Genomic DNA, 17,571 nt, shown 5'->3' with positions numbered 1-17,571 from the left:
GGAATAAGATACAATTGAAATATTTTCCACCTCATACCACACCAAAAAAACCCCACAAGTAGCTACTATTTCCTATATTTATAACACACTAATGAATCCCTTGAAATGGAAGCTGAAAACTATAAATGTCTGGGTTGAAATGAAGTTCAGTCTCAGAAAGAACGGAAGATTAGAAATTTTTGACAACGGGGCAAACTGTGCCCTCCAGGGAACCGTTCTCTGAGACGGAGCCGAGGAAGCAGAGGTTTCTAGGTGAACAGAGGCAGAGCTGAGAGAGGATGGGGTGGAAAGGTTGGGGACAGATCTCTAAAGAGGCTTTTTGTGGGAGCCGAGTATAGAGTACATGCAGGTGACAAATGATCTTTGATCTTCTTCCTGGTTGTACTATTGATTGTGTAAAAAGATAAAATACCTAATGCTTACTTTAGGGAAACAAAATTCTGCACAAATTCCCTAGGCCCAAATATATTATGTGCAGATTTGAAAGAAATGAAGTTATAGCCCCAAGTAAACATGAGGAAGGAAACCTAACCTCTTTATTTTATCCATCTGTCTTTAATTATACTGCATATGGCAATTATCTAGACCCTGTGGTTTGAAAATCCAACAGTCAGGAAGTATGATAAATTTGGAAGCCTGTAAGAAAGCTTTAATTAGTTGAAGACACAAATTGTAAATTCCTCTTATAGCTGCTAAGTTCAAGCTGGACTTAATTTGTCTCCACTGGCTTTATCTTAAGTCTACAAATTGGTGATTTTTCTCTCTGAAAGAATACAATGTAACAATAAAAGCAGAAAGGGTACAGTCCTTATATTCCACTGCAATAAGTTGAAAAGCTGGAAGTTGAAAAGATGAAAAAGCACTTATTGATATTAAAATATGAGGGAATGCTTGAGCCAAAGAAAAGCAACTATTTTATTAAGAAATGAGAAATTAATTTAAAATTAAGTTTGCTGTAGCCTTTGATTCACTAGCAAATGTTTTTAATGACATATTTCCCAGTAGGCTTGTAGCTATATATTCCATATATTCCTTACATTCTATTTAGCTTGAGAGTAAGGTTTAGATTTGGATCCTACCCCTTCTCTAATATATGTCATATTTATATGCATATAACATTTATATATTTATTGTTATTCACATATAATATATACTCATAGGTACTGATCATACATACCATATGCAGTCAGGTTAAATTATATAGAAAAATAATCAGCATCACCAAAAAAAAAATACATAGAAAATGGTTCACTTATTAAGGCCTAAATAGTATAAAACATTTCAGAGAATATTTTCAAATGGGATTAAAGATGGAGAAAAATTTTTTATGGTAAAAATTTTATGATATAAAATGTTTTTATTATCACTTCCATTTATATTGACAGTATTTCTCTGGACAGAACATAAATGTAATTAGGGGAAGGGATCACTTACAACATATGTCCCTGCCTCTTTAAGTTGTGGTATAGACCCACCTGTCCTTTCTCTTCTCAGCCAGTCTGGACACAGGCATGGGTATAAACAGTGCCCAAATTCAGATTACGGCCCAAAAGAAATGTTGGCCATCTTTTGAAGTCTGTCCTTTGTCCTACTAACCTCACAAAATGTTTTCTGACTTCCTGCAGTTCACAATGAGCTCTTCTTTGATAGAACTTTTATAGTGCTTAAAATTTATGCAGATTTTATATTACCTCCCTGACTAGTTTATATGTCATTTGACGATAGATGTTAGTTCTCATACTTCTCTATAGCACCATTGCACCTAGCTCAAGGCCTCATACACAAAAGTACAATAGTTTGAGTGTTCAATATAATCACTTACAGGATTGCTTGATTATATTGCTCTGGTGTAACCCATGGAGTTGGGCATTTAGAAAATATTTGACTTTTTTTACTTTAAACTTAATAGGTAGTGGGAATTAAGTATTTTTTCTAAAATCTTGTCTAATAAAAACTTAGCCAAATTGTTCTCCATTTGAAAGAAAAGAAGTTTGGTAGTATCACAGATATCTTAAGGAAATGCCATTGTTGGGTTTGACTGTATCTGAAAACATTGCCTAATATGAAAGCTCTGCAGTAGAAGTTGTAGAATAATCAGACACTTTTTTCCCCTCTTAAATTTGAAGAGGAATAGTTTAGCCTTTCATCTAAAGAATATAACTCAAAATGTATGTTGAAAAAGTATGACCCTTGTTCAATAACATCCCATATTTTGGGTTTGGTTTCACTTTAGAAGACTTCTTTTTATAGCTTGAAACTGTACTTTTCAGTTAGTGACAAGACAAACTTACAAGTGTTAAACACTTGAGACATATGCCAAATGTTTTTGCCAAATCTGTCCTCAAAATTCTTTAACACTTCCTTTTTACATAGTGGCCCACGTTGGCTGTGGATAGGTTTGAATAAAAGGAGCCCAGATTTACAAGGATCCTGGCAATGGAGTGATCGTACCCCAGTAAGTTTGAACTTTCTTGTTTGGGGTGATATGGAAGGAGTATTGGTTTAAAGAACCAGTAACTGATTGTTAAAGAATATGTCCACATATCATACAACCATTAAAATTATGAACATGTAGCTTATTGAAATGGAAATAGATTTATGTATGTGGGGAAAAAATGTTACTAATCTCATTTTTAGTTAAAAAAAATAGTATAGTCTATATATAATCTAAAAAATATAAAAACAGATCTATGGCTGGGTAATACATCATTTTTGGGTAGTACAAGTGATTTTTTTCTTTTCTTTTACATTGTACGGGGTATTTTTCCCTTTTTCTCACAATGAGAAGCTTTTGCTTTTATTATAAAAAATAAGAGTTATGTAAAAAAAGGAACTACCTATTGGGGAAATAATTTGATGAAAACTTAAAAAGGCCTTAAATATTATTTCAAATGTTTACATTATCTAAAGAGAGGTTTTAGGTGACATATATAGGAGCAAATTATTCTCAAATATTAAATATTCATTCCACATTACAGTTGTGTCAATTCATTGTGTATTCTTTCTAAATATAAAATTCCTTGACTTTCATTTTCAAACTGGAGCTTATCTTGGATTAGTGAATTGAATAACTAGCATTTTGACACCTGCAAAAAATAGTCTTTTGCAAGCTCCTGACTCTGACTCCAGCTGCAAATTCAATACACTGTTAACCTCTACTTCTGAGACTATAGATTCCTTTGTTTGGAAACTGATGACATTATGAGATTTTCTAAGTCCTCTCATGATTTAGCATCCTGATATAAAAAAAGAGATGAAGAAGTTTTTCTTCCATGGCAAATGAATGTGCTTGAGTGATTAAAGCTGCCTAAATTAGATCTCAATTGTAAATATTTCTACATCAGTCTTAAATTCTCAAGCCTCTTTTGTCTTTTAAGGTGTCTACTATGATCATGGCAAATGAGTTTCAGCAGGATTATGATATCAGAGACTGTGCTGCCATCAAGGTCAGTGCAATACTGGAAAATCTGCATATTGGCATCGTGTCCAGTCAGACAGTAGATCCCTGGGTGCCTTTTGTGTGTGGAGCTTGATATGAGGTGCGATGGGAGGTCAGAAGTACACCCATAGTCCAGCCCTCAAACAACCTAACTTACACTTAATTTGAGAAGAAAAATTCATATTCAAGAAAGATAGCTCTTATTCCTATGCAGTCATAAGCTCCAGAGGAGGGCTAATGAAACTCAGAAGAGGAAGTGATTGCTGTGTCCTATTTCCAGAAAGAGGTGGGACTTGAACTGGACCTTTAGGATGGACAGACTTTGCACAGGTAGGATAGGGTAAGGCTTTTAATGGGGCAGTGGTACCAGGAGGTGGCATAAAACCAAGTGGGAGTAGAAGGGAGAGACTAACGCAGTGAGGAGAACTGAATACAGATCAAGAAAGCTTTTGGTGCTGTGGCTGGAAACAAAGTTGGGAAATTAGATTGATGCCAAATTAAGAAGTTCATACATTTTTGGGTAGGCAGAAGAGTATTATCAAAGGTTTTTGAAATTAACCAAGGAAGGTATAAAGAAGATTCATCTTGAGATGGATTTTAAGATGCAGCAGATTGGACTGGAAGACATAAAAGATGAGTTAGGCATCTTCCTTTGCAGAATTCATTAATTTATTCATCCCATAAATAGCATGTCCACACAGTTTATGGTGCTTGGGAGATACAACATGACAAGGCTTAAAACAGTCATTGCCTTCATACAACTTACAATCTAGCAGGAGATAAAGACAAGTAACAAGCAGTTACAAGGGCTATGGCAGGCGAAGTGTAAGTTTTATCCAAGAACAAGACTGTTTGGGGAGAGTAATGATGGTGATGGTGGTGGTGCTGACAGCAGCAGTTGGTGCTTGCTGACTCAGGAGCTAGACAGAGTGCTAGGCAGGCCACATATACTGTTTCACTTAATACTTAACCAGCCTTGTGCAGTAGGGTCTTTTACCATATGCATCAGGAATATGGAAGAAATTTGAGTTCTGAATACATGGTTACAGAACTGAAATTGTACTCCATGTGTCTGGGTCCACTATGCTGTATGACTAGGCATTTATAGAAACAGAGGGGCACTGGTTTATTTTTTTTTAAAGTACATTTTAATTTTAATTTAGATATTTTGAATCCAAGGTAGCAGTGAGAAACACCCTATAGTAAGTTGAAATCAAGAGACTGGAGGTGAAGGAAAATGCATGTTAAAAAAGAAGCATAAAGGGCCAAGGGTGGATGTGGGAGAATCACCAACACATAAAATGTAAGAAGACGAGGAAAGAGGAGACATCTAGGTAATGTCTTTACTCTGCAAGCCCAGGGAAGAGATTCAAGAAGATGAGTGACCAGGAATATTGTAGGAAGGTTGACACGAAGAACTGAGAAGTCCATCGGAAAGCACTATTTTCAAAGTAACTGTTCTAGTAATAAACTGTATAGTATCATGCCATTTTAATAAAATTCCCAAATTAATACATAAAAAGGTAAAACTTCAGAGAAGCATATAAAGTTCTAGAAAACTGATGCACTAAACTATGTTCTCTGTAAGTAGAGTCCCCATGCATGAAGAGATTTGGAAATCCACCAAAAAAAAGCAAATAAAAGAGATGCCTGCATCAGAAACAAAGCCAGCCAGATCACGGTACTGGAAGGAGAATCATAACTCCCCTGCCACCACATCTTGGCCTTAAGAGAACATAGTCCAAAAAGTGATAGATGCCCCTCCCAGGTCGTGCCCTCCCGCCCCCCTCCCTTCTCCCCTGCTGGCTGGCTGGAATGTGAAGGGAGCGATCTTGGATCATGTGGGGGGCGGGAACATCCCAGCAATGCAGAGAAACACCGAAGAAGGAGCCTTGGCCCCTCATGCAAGACGTGTATGTCACTTTTTCATAGATCTGCTTTAATCACAGCTACCATTTAGAAACCACTGAACTAAAACACTCTTTTTTAGCTTGGACTTTTCCAGATTTAAAGTGCAAAAATTCTACAATTTCATATCAACAAAAACAGGAAAAAAACCCAATAATTTGCATTTTGGAGATAAACATGACCATATGATATATTTCCTTTATCAGCCCCTTTGAAGGCTCTTGGTTAGACTGTTACTGTTTAAACACTGTATTCATTCATGTGTTCATTCATTAAACAAATATCTTAGGTGCTAAATCAAGTTAAAGACCTAGGACTTAAAGTTTAGTATTTTAGGAGGGCTGCATCAACTTCAAAATATTCTGGAATCCTCTTTCTCCTTTAGGTCATTGACAGGCCAGGGAGAAGAAGCTGGCATTTCTTTGATGACAGGGAATTTATTTATTTAAAGCCTGTTGCTTGTGATACAAGACTTGAATGGGTGTGCCAGATTCCCAAAGGTAAGTGGTAGTCAGTCCTCTTCACAGTCTTCTCACGTGAACATTGTGAATGCTGAACCACCAGTAGATGCGATTAATATATTAAGCTCCATCCTACCTGACTCCTACCCCTAGTGGAAGGCTGGCTGACTAGCATTTAGATGATACCTTCCCTTTGATCATGAAGGACTTTGTGCTGAAGATAAAATTTAAGGGTAATTTAGAGAGATTAGATTTTGGAATGAAAGATTATTTCAAGTAAAAGAAGACACAAATAGAGGGAATCATTTTAATGTTAATTTCCATGCAAAATGAAGAACAAAATGAAGATAAACTTGGGAAGAATGAAGCAAGAGTAAGAAATCAAATTTTGGCAGGTCCTTGCAAAATGTGGAAGCAATTTTCAACGAACTCCAAAACTGCTAATAGTTTAGGAAATCCAAATTCAAACTCAGGAAACCATAAGCTTGATAGTACAGGCTTTGGTGATGACAAATAGAGAGAAAGGAAAATAAATAGATACCTTTTACTCAGCTTTTGACTAGGAAAATGTTGAAGAAATATTAGGGAAAATGTTAAGATTTTTAACCCCAAATTATTTTTTAATGATTTTAAAATAATTTTTATTGGTTATTTAAATTATATTAGAACCAGTTGCAATGCACAGAAGGTTCTAATTATATTAGAATCTGTGGTAACTGCACAGAAAGCTCTAAAATGAATCTCTGGACTGAATGTAAACAGATCATTAAAACTAAGGGTATATCCTCCTGCAAGTTCTCAAAGAACCCACACGTTATATCATGGAACTACCTATTAGAAGACTGGTTTCTGCCCTTAAAAAAGGGCCACCACATACCTTCAAAAGACCTTCAGATGTGACATCCAGTACAGTAACTAGCAAGCCTCTTTCACAGAGGCACGCTGGCAGGCCATTAATAAAGAAGGAAAGAGAGAGAGAGAGAGAGAGAGAGAGAGAGTGTGTGTGTGTGTGCTGATGGCGTTTTTCTAAAGGAGAGATTATACCCAAGTTATTCCTGATTATTTGATTAAACCTGAAAGAGGATCAATGGAAAACCAGTATGTATAACCTTTAAACAACTGGAACAGGAGCATGCATGATTAACTTGGACAGTGTCTCTGGTCTGAAGCCTTTGTAGTGATGCTCACATTAGTCTCTGGTGTTTGCTAGCATGCCACAGAGCATGTCATTGCTCCCTCCAAAGCGTGCCCTCAGTGGTAGCCGCTTCCCCCGCCCCGTCTGAATGGTGGGGCAAACCCAAGAGTTTACACCAGGGCAGCCTTAGACACGACAAACCCGTAACCACAGGAAACGTTCTGAAGAGTGTGTGGTTTTTCTCTTTTCTATACATTTTCATTTTAAACAAAAGAAAAGGGGCTTCACTAACTTAGCAAACATAAACCAATTAATCAAACAAATAAATCTTCAAAATAATTGCACCACCGAAAAGCCTCTTGAGTCCATTAAAGGCAACTACTTACAGTGTGCTATAATCTGGCTGGATGCTAAACTTAAGCCACTTGCTTTCTTCCTTTTACAGGCCGTACTCCAAAGACACCAGACTGGTACAATCCAGGTGAGTTAAGAAAATTGAAATTTGGCTAAAGCTGCTTTTACCTTTCCAATAATGTATTTACTTAACTACTGAAGCTCAGGCCTATGTGCGAGCTTCTTCTCTAGCCCATCTTCGAGTGCAGTGAGGTATCTGCAGGCAGGGAAGGTGATGGGCTGGTGTGGGATGAGGCTGTGCAGCTGGATCTATGCTCCTCTGTGAGTACAGGACTCATGGCAGTCATTCATGGCTCGAGAATTGTTGGTTCCTTCCAGGCAGCACCACCCTGGCCAGGGAGAGCCAATAACCTAAATGGATTACTGTATGTAAATAGTAGAGGGTACTGTTTGGTTTGCAGTCATAACTCTGATATTCTTCTTCTTCAGAGCGCGCTGGAACTCATGGACCTCCAGTCGTAATAGAAGGGAGTGAATATTGGTTTGTGGCTCATCTTCACTTAAACTATGAAGAAGCTGCCCTGTATTGTGCTAGCAATCACAGCTCTCTGGCTACTTTAACATCTTTTGCAGGACTGAAGGCCATCAAAAACAAAATAGCCAATGTAATTGAAAAGAATCTCTTTTTAAATATTTTTCTTACTTTTGGAAAATATTTCAAAAATCTCGCCAAAATCTACAAAAGTTAAATGTTCCTCACAAGTAAAATTTGCCCAACAACATCCAGATTTCTTGTTTCATGTTGAAAAAGTGAAATAAAATTGCTTAACGTTTTAAAAGATTCAAGACTAGTTATAAATATCAATTTGTGAGTATCAAACGATACTAAGATTAGTCTAATCCCTTGTCACATTTTTTTACTAAAGTTAACATGATGGTCAACTTGAGTTTCTGTTTCTACTAATAACTAACTTTGCGACACAGTTTTTTGGAGGAAAAGTAACTTATTTTTAAATTTATAATTAGTTCCCATAGGATATTGCTGTATGCCCGTAATCATAGTGACCATATTTTCTGTATGCAAAATAGGGCCTGTGAACATACAGAGTTTTCAAACTACTTTTTTGGTGAAAGGACCTGGTTTGTGTAATACAGAAATTAAAGTGATGTAATGGTTGTAAAATTTACTACAGTAAATTTTAGTGGTTTGTGGTTATGGTGAGACAGAACGTTTAAATTAAAATTCTCCTGGAAAGCTTAGCATATGTACGAGTATGTGTTTGTTTCCTTGTTTTTCAGATATCTGGTGATGAGCAGAAGTGGTGGGTGAGAACTACGGAGCAGCCAATGCATCGGCGTTTTATATATCAGTATGTGACATCGCTGAGGCCGCCTTTGTAAAGTTATTTAAAAGAAACAGTCCCAAGTTCCCTTTTTACTGAATGGATTACTATTTATAATTAGTTTTGAGTATTAACCCATTAACTGCCTAGACTGGAGAAACCGAGTCCTTTTGCATATTAGCCTCAAGAAAAACATGGTATAAAATAATGGTGTAACATTAGGGTTAAAATTGCAGTAAAAAACAAAATGGAACATGTAGCCCATTACAAGTTGTCAAATCTCTTGTTTTCTTTCAGTTCACGGTATTTATGGCATCACTTTCCTATAACGTTTGGAGAGGAATGCTTGTACATGTCTGCCAAGACTTGGTTTAGTGGTAAGTTAATTCCAAATCCTTTAATGCTGATTATGTAATATGTGAACTTCAGGTTCAATTACTAGCTTAATCTTGTTTTCCTTTTATGTGTTTGATAACTTCATCCTATTCTGATTTATTACTAATGATAATAGTTCAAATTCCAAATGCAAATAAAGGTACTGTTCACTGTGAATATTTTGACTTCTTTTATCTTAAAGTGGTTCTTTACGAATAAACTTACCACTTTCATAACTGATAAGCATATGGAAAATTTTTCAAAGCTAAATAGGCAGCAGTTCTAAAATAGCTGAGGTCTCTTTCCCCACCATTAGCCTTCTGTTTCAACTCCCTATTTCCTGCCTTCAGGAACTGTGGTCATTATGCCACACACATGCACTTAATAGACAATATTGGTATGCTGTGACCTACTTACATGAATAATAATAGAAGACAAAAATGGCTAGAGAAGAAAAGGAATATATTTTAACCATATGGAAAAAATTAATATAAGGAGACTTTTCTTACTACTGGATTGTTTTTAAAATGTGCTGAATGGAAAACTCTCACCACAGTAATCCTGCTTTTCATTTCTCAGACTTAAATAAACCAGCAGACTGTAAAACCAAGTTGCCCTTCATCTGTGAAAAATATAATGTGTCTTCATTAGAGAAGTATAGTCCAGATTCTGCAGCTAAAATACAGTGCTCTGGGGACTGGATTACTTTTCAGAATAAGGTAAAAAGAGAACTACTGCATTGTGGAAGTGATGATTGCTTCATGACGGTTGTATGGCCTGTGGCAGAGTGTCCACCCATCAAATGACTTCACTAAGACAGCCTCTGCATATTTCACTATGATCCTCTACACTGCAAGTTAACTCTCAAGTTAGTCATGCCTACAGATCTTTCAAAGTACTGTGTTCCTTCTCTGTTGCTACTAAAACTTAAATTACTGAAGCTGATATGTCAAAAAGAGTGATGCATTGAAGAGTCAGGACTATCTCTATGGCATGTAGGAAACTGACTTAATTTCTGGCTTATAAATTTTCCCCTTTAAGGAAAACATCCAAGCAGCATCTACCAATCAAATTAAACCTACTTTTTGGGAACTACACATATGCTAACAAAATGTTAATCCTTGGTCTTGCCTAGGTTTGGGAAATGCTGCATTCCATGCTTGCATCTTTGAGATGCATAGTCCACATTGGTATAGATACTCTTAGGAAATGCATTTTGCTGCTAAAGAGTGAGATTGCTACAGTATATTAAAACATTTTTTTTCCTCACTCACATAAAAGAAGTTTGAAGGTAAGCAGGCTTGTCTTGGCATGGAAGCTCCAAGAAGTCTTCAAAACCAGACCCCTTTTGTCTTTCTGATCCACCATTCTTAGCATAAGGCTTCTAAGTTTAAATTCAAGGTTTTTGCACCTAGAGCCTTTTCTAGAAGCCACCCAATGACTTCTATCACATTGGTCACTCTAGTTTGTATGGAGGCTGAAAAAAAACCCACATTTTGTAGAATCTTTAAAGGAACACAATTTGGGACATACTATTACATATTAATATGATCATAATATCAAAAAGGAAAAGGAAGGCATGTGTCTGATGGCTGAAAGCACTTTAAAGTTAAAATATTAGGGATATATTTTAACTTTTAAGATTAGGACAATCTTTTTTTTTCCGCTAAGGTACTGGGACTAAATTTATTTACATAACTGATGTGAAGTTGAATTAAAATATCCTGCCAACAGAAAGAGGACTAGTTTCTTTTAAAATGTGGGGTTTTTAAAAAATATAAGTAGGTAACAATTAAGAGTGCAGACTTTGAAATCAGATGGAATAGAATCTAAATGATGACCAGACCACTGTATGGCTATTTCACTTACTGGCAAAGTCATTTAACTTCCCTGTGCCTCAGTTTCTCCATTTGTTGTGAGAAATAAATGAGATAATATAATGCAAACTGTTTAGCACATAGGACAGAACAAATGTGAGATTTTTAAAGACAATAGTTTGGAGATCACTTTTCAGTTGTTTAAACTGAGAACATAGATCTGCATTCTTACAATTCTACTTCATGAATTTCTGTACCTCACAGCCTGAAAATTAGCATCCATCTAAAAGATGAGCATTTACTTCCCAAGTGAGCTTTCCCATGCTTGGAATTCTAGGCCTCATGTATGTTTTTTGTTTACAGTGTTTTCTAAAGATCAAACCCAAGACTCTCACATTTTCTCAAGCGAGTGATATTTGTCACAGCTATGGTGGCACCCTTCCTTCAGTGTTGAGCCAGAGAGAACAAGGTAGCAGAATTGTTTTGGGAACATCTTTTATTCTGCTCTGGGGGTTCGTTTTGGGAGGCTGTGGGGAATTAACATATAAAAACCTTATTAAAGTACTTTTTTATGAAATAGGTAAAACACTATCTTGGTAGTTAGATAAGCAAGAAGTATTCACGGACATTTTTAGTATACTTTTAAATTGAATATATCAAATGCTTTTTAAAAAAAATTTCTTTCTGACAGACTTTATTACATACTTGCTTCCGGATATGGAAGCGACCTTGTGGATTGGTTTGCGCTGGACTGCCTACGAAAGGATAAACAAATGGACAGATAACAAAGAGCTCACATATAGTAACTTTCACCCACTGGTGGTTGGCTGGAGACCAAGAATACCAACAAATGTAAGGTTTTTGACTTAATAATCTATATACCTCTGTGAAATACCCGTCTTCCATAAATGATTGGATTAAGAACAAGGGCCTATTGTAGAGTCCACTTGTAGGAAATGTCCAGAATAGGCACATCTATGAGGTAAAATGTAGATTCATGGTTGCCAGAGACTAAGGAAGATGGAAGGATTGGGGGTGATAGCTAAAGGGTATGAGATTTATTTAGGGGGTAGTGAAAATGTCTTAAAATTGATTGGGAAATGGTTGCACAACTCTGTGATATACTAAGAACTATGGAATGTATGCTTTAAATGGGCGGATTGTATCACCTATGAATTATATCTCAATAGTACTATCAGAAGAACAAAAAGAACTGCAGTAGGAGCTCCCCCAGCTCTCGGGTGGACGCCCTTGCTTTCACAGTGGCCTCAGATTCCATGGCACTTGCTTCACAATCACATAAAACCATCGAGTAGTGAGTTGTAAATAGAAGCAAATATAAACACTTTGCGTAACATTTTGGGATTTGGGACTGTATCCTGAGGCAAAAGTACAAAACTGGTCATTGTTGATCCTTTTCCCTAAGAGCTAAATGTAAAGAAGCTCTAGGAAGGAAGAGGGCATTCTATGAACAATAACCACCGTGCACCGTGACGCCCCGCTGCTTCTGCCCTCCCTATACATCCCTAGGCATAAGGATACGAACTGCCTTCTGCACAAAGGACAGAGATTAAGAAATTCAAGTCGAATTCCAAATATATGTCCTAGACAATAATCAGCTGATGTTCCCGATACAGTGTAATGCAGTAAACGTTGAGGATGGTGGCCAAGGAACTCTGAATCATGAGTTATGTACAAAAAATCATAATCATGATGATGTACAAAGTAAATATCAAAATAATGCTTGGTTATTGTAGAAAATTTGGAAGTTATAGGAGAGTAAACACAATCAAGAAAAATATCAACCCTGATCCCCCACTTGCACTTAGGCTGGTAGCTTTTAAACTTTCAACAATGACCCATAGTAAGAAATACATTTAAATCATTATTCCACATGTAGACATTGAATTGAAACAAAAGTTTCAGGAAGCAACACTTACCCTTATAGCTTATGCACATATTTCCTTTTTTATTCATGCTTCACTACATACAGTAGGACTTCCAGAACCATGTTAAAGACCAGGAGTAATACCCACCGTCCTAGACTTGATCTGGACTTTGATGGGACTGTCTGCAGCCTTTCATTGTTATATATGATGTTGAGTCTTTGTTTAAGATACATTGTTTTCTATAACTATCTTATTTTAGATTTTTGTTTAGGAATAAGTGGTGGATTTTCTAAAACTTGATTCCAGCATCTATTGAAATTGGCATATAATTTTTCCCATTAAACCTATTGATATGTGTATAATACATTAATAATGTGTAATAATGATGTGTATAATATATTAATATGTGTGTAAGACATTAAACCATCTTTATCTTCTTATAAAATCTAGTTACTCAGAATGGATTATTATTTTACTATTTTACTGAGTTGGATTTGTTAGAATTTTATTTGGGAGTAAATGTTTTCATCTCTGTTCATAGATAGGATTTTTTATGCTATATTGTCAGATTTTTTTTTCCCAATCATGTCAGCTTCATAAGATGAACTAGGGAGCTTTCTGCCTTTCTGTTTTGAAATTATGACTCAGCTTAGGGATATATTTCCCCGAAAGATTGAAGGAACTACCTACAGAAACATGCGATGTTAGAACTCTTTTTAGAAATGATTCTTTCATAAGAAAGGGATTTAATGCAGTAGTTGAGGGCCTAACTAAACTCTGGAATCACATTGTTTGGGTTTGAATTCCATTCACCTGTTTAATATGCAAGTTCACTTAGCTTCTTTTAAGCCTCGGTTTTTCATCTGCAAACTCTGATACCATTGTAGCTACAACACAATGTGAGGATTACATAAGAATTCATTGAAAGCTTCTAGCACTGTAACTGACACATGGTTTTAAAAATGAGTTGTTATTAATTTTCAGTTTCCTCCTAAGTTACTGGTACCTTTTTGTGTTTCAACTTCTCCTTTTAACAGTTGTGCTCATTTGTATTTTTCCAGGTTGTCTGTTTCATGTAAATTTTCAAATATAGTAGAATAAAGTTGTGTATGCTATTATCTTTTAAAATACCCCTATCTTATTTTGATTGTTTTTATTTTTCCTTATGTATATTTTGACAAAAACTGGTGTATGTTAATGATTTTTCTCTTTCCTCTTCTTCACCCTCTACTTGTATTGCTTTCAGTGTATTTACAAATACTACTACATTTTTCTATTCTTCACTTTCTATATTGAATTATTTGCTCATCTTTCCTTTAAAAAATATAGAACATATTTAATAATACATGCTTGTCTCCTCATAAAGTTTTACTCATATCCCTTTAATATTCCTCATGTTATCCTTTCCTATAATTATTTTATTTCAGTTTTGGTTCAATGTTTATTGAGTAGCTTGTGTTGATTTTTTTTTTTTAATCTTTAGCTCCTGGGATAAGCTTACTTTTCTTATTTTTCTTAGTGTGCTTCTAACTACAGAAAAGTATTGAATAAACCTTCATGTCTAGTATTACTGATTTGTGGTAAGAGAAATGAAAGCTAGATACATTTATGGAAATTTTTGTAGTGACTAGTATAGGATCAAAGCTTTAAGGTGAGTTCTCTGTTGTGTGGTACAGTTTTCATTGTAAAAAGTTTATAAACATCTAAAAATTTGAATTTATAGTCATTACGTTTTTGCCTACTTGAGATGTCAAGAGTGATAGCAGTTATATAATTATGTTTTCATCTTCTATTTCTCTTTATCTGTTTCAAAGATATATTTATCAATATTGCACTACTTTGTTTTATAATTTGTAAAGTTAATTGCCCTCTTCCCATACTTTGGAAATTTATCAGGATTTCCTTAGCAATTTCACAGTCAGCTCCTTCATGGGATTTTTTACAGGAGGAAAAATCCAGTTTGGAATGTAATGTTCTCTTGCTAAGGCCTTCAGACTGAGGGTTTCATGATTTCTTATACAGATTTGCCTTTTTGTTTAGTTTTTTGAGGAAGAGTCCCACTACCACTGTGCTCTCATACTCAACCTCCAAACGTCACCTTTCACTGGCACGTGGAACTTTACCTCCTGCAGCGATCACCACACGGTGTCTCTCTGTCAGAAGTATGCAGGTACACATTATCGCCTAGATCACTGTGCTATTTTATGCTATTAGATATGTACAGTACTTTTTCACAACAATCTTATAAGTGAGTCAGTATTAATTTATAATCATACAGCTTCCCTAATATTTCATCATGGCTCTATCCATATTGGCTCAGTGAATCAGATTAGCTCAAATAGGATGTGATTTTTTTTCAAGTATCATTACTTACTTAAATACTAAAATTAAGTATCAAATGTAATTTGTTAATAGGAGTTGTCTAATTATAATAAGTTATATGGTTGAATTTTTTTCTTTTTATTCTGGCAGCTTTTAGATTTTACTTTCTATCATGGGGAAAGGAGGAGAAAAAACATAATAATGACTTTAATTGACTTCAGTTTAAACATTTGCAGTTAAATTTAGTATTTAAAATGATGTGAGACATTACAAGTGGATCAGTCTGTGCCTTCTATCCAAATAAAAATATGTACTAAAAATAAGAATCATCCATATTTTCAAAAAGATATTTTTAAAGGTGTTAAATTGCTTTCATTGATCACAGTAAGTTCTCAACAAATGATTTAAAAACAAAAACTTTGTCATGCAATGAAAACCTCAATTAGATAATTCATGTACTTCTGAAGAACTTTTTGTTAAATTTATCTTTGCTCATTTGTCTCATACTTTTGAGTAGCTGCCTTATTCAGAGAAGTACTTGGAAGTAGTAATTCAAGCACATCTTCTTGTGGGTAGTTCCATGTGTTTCCCTGGGAGCTCTCCAAGATGAGAACTTTGTAAGGGGAACACCTAACACCTGTTGTTAAAGCAGTTCAAACAAAGGAGATACTTAACAACAAGCTGAACCCATAGTCTTATTTCAGACTTCTCTTATTTATAGCTTTTGTCCTTCCTAAATCAGATCAACTAAAACAGATTTTTTTCTAATTTTAGAAAACAAATGCTGTGGCTCACACATTTTTATGAAGGTATACAGCAGATGTATCTAGTCCCCCCACTCAAAATCTAAAATAAATGAGTAGATAAGTAATATTTGAAGTACATTAGTATGGGGAGAAATTTGAAAGTATGTCCCGTGACTTGTATGTCCTGTGACTTGCCGAATGATTTATTTTCATGGTTTTTTTTTCTTTTACACACAGAAATTGAAGGCACACAGACCTTGAAGAATACTTCAGACACTGTAAAGTATCTAAATAATCTGTACAAAATAATCCTGAAGACCCTGACTTGGTCTGATGCACTAAGGGAATGTCAGGAAAATAACATGCAGCTGGTGAGCATCACAGACCCTTACCAGCAGGCGTTCCTCACTGTACAGGCGGTTCCGCTTAACTCTGCTCTGTGGATCGGACTCTCCAGTCAAGATGTAAGTCTTCACAAGTAATGACTCTACAGCATCTTCCTATGCTGACAGACAGTGACTGCAGTGGAGGGGGGCGGACTTGATAATATGGGTGAATGTTGAAACCATAATGTTGTTTATGTGAAACCTTCGTAAGAGTGTATACTAATGATACTTTAATTTAAAAAAAGAAAAAGAAAAAAAAAGAATTAGGCAAGTTTCCCACTATAAAAAAAAGGTATAAGTCTTCAGTCTGAAGTGCCAGGTTTGACCTTTTTTATCACATATCAGAATAAAGAAACAGAAGACTGTAAAATATTACTCCAGTGAATGAGTTTCATGAAGATTTGTTTTTAGTGACAATCATCTTTCCATTGTCGAAGGATCTAGTGCTTCATTGTTACGTAGCTGAGCATTTATTTTAATTTATTCTAATGAAAGACTGATCTGGAATCAGGAGCTGATGGTCCTTCTTAGCCAATGAAATGAAGAGAGAAAAGGAAGAATTAAAAAGTCAGGTGGGGTGGGTGGGTGGCAGCGCTGTGGATGGTGTTGAAGAGACCTTTTTATCTTTTGCAGAGTCAACAGAGTGAAAGTAAGCCACTCTAAAAGGGAATAGAATAGTGTTTAACCACATTTCAGGACCTGATCCTGGATAGGTGTCCTAGATACCTCTCTCTCACTCATCTCATAGCCCAGTGACGAATACTAGTCTCCTATTAATTCCCAACACTATATACAAACATGTGGTGCAAACAGGAGCCCTTATGATAAAGAAGGCTTTGCCTATGATCAATAAGAATTTTTTTTTAGGCCTACAATTCCTCGTATTGTAGGCCATTTTTGCCTATTTTGTAGGCCTCCTATATAATAATTTGATACTTAGTATTACTTTGTAATCCCAGTACCTAACAATAAATATGGTTTTATGGTATATATCCTTCAAGTTATTTTTGTATGTACACATATTTATTTTTAAGACAACTGGGACCATATTTTTTTGTAACTTTTTTCCCACTTAAGGGTTTTAATTTTGTTTTTTATCTTGTTTCAATCTTCACTATGTTTCTCTTTTTCCTTTCATTCTTTAACATTTTATTTAGCTGTCTGTTTATTATGTATCTTTACAAGCTGCCTTAAATCTTTGTAACATGACGGTATAAATAAATAAAACTTTTCATTGAAAGCAATGGGAAAGCATTGAAAGATTTTACATCTACTAGTAACAATATCAGATTTTTAAGTAACAAAAATTACACTGGATTAATGATTAGAGATGTGAGTTTCTTGCAGAAATTCATGCAGGAAATGATGTTGGCCTGAATTCACTAAGGCATGTTTA

General features: G+C 35.4%; 1 protein-coding gene across 4 annotated transcripts in view; it reads left to right on the top strand.

The window, feature by feature from the left end:
* LOC108384419 (CD302 antigen) overlaps positions 1–17,571 on the top strand; it is a 106,670-nt gene that overhangs the window by 36,940 nt on the left and 52,159 nt on the right. For all 4 annotated transcript variants that reach the window (XM_036995904.2, XM_073241541.1, XM_036995902.2 and 1 more), the window contains 12 exons: positions 2,374–2,455; positions 3,378–3,446; positions 5,733–5,847; positions 7,389–7,424; positions 7,787–7,962; positions 8,597–8,667; positions 8,938–9,017; positions 9,595–9,734; positions 11,196–11,301; positions 11,524–11,684; positions 14,762–14,891; positions 16,027–16,253. In XM_036995904.2, coding sequence (XP_036851799.2) covers positions 2,374–2,455; positions 3,378–3,446; positions 5,733–5,847; positions 7,389–7,424; positions 7,787–7,962; positions 8,597–8,667; positions 8,938–9,017; positions 9,595–9,734; positions 11,196–11,301; positions 11,524–11,684; positions 14,762–14,891; positions 16,027–16,253 — 1,393 coding nt within the window. The remainder of the gene's footprint in view (positions 1–2,373; positions 2,456–3,377; positions 3,447–5,732; positions 5,848–7,388; positions 7,425–7,786; positions 7,963–8,596; positions 8,668–8,937; positions 9,018–9,594; positions 9,735–11,195; positions 11,302–11,523; positions 11,685–14,761; positions 14,892–16,026; positions 16,254–17,571) is intronic.

This window comes from Manis javanica, chromosome 7 (assembly GCF_040802235.1).
Source record: "Manis javanica isolate MJ-LG chromosome 7, MJ_LKY, whole genome shotgun sequence".
Classification (NCBI taxonomy): Eukaryota; Metazoa; Chordata; class Mammalia; order Pholidota; family Manidae; genus Manis; species Manis javanica.
This window is presented reverse-complemented; position numbering and strand designations above follow the sequence as displayed.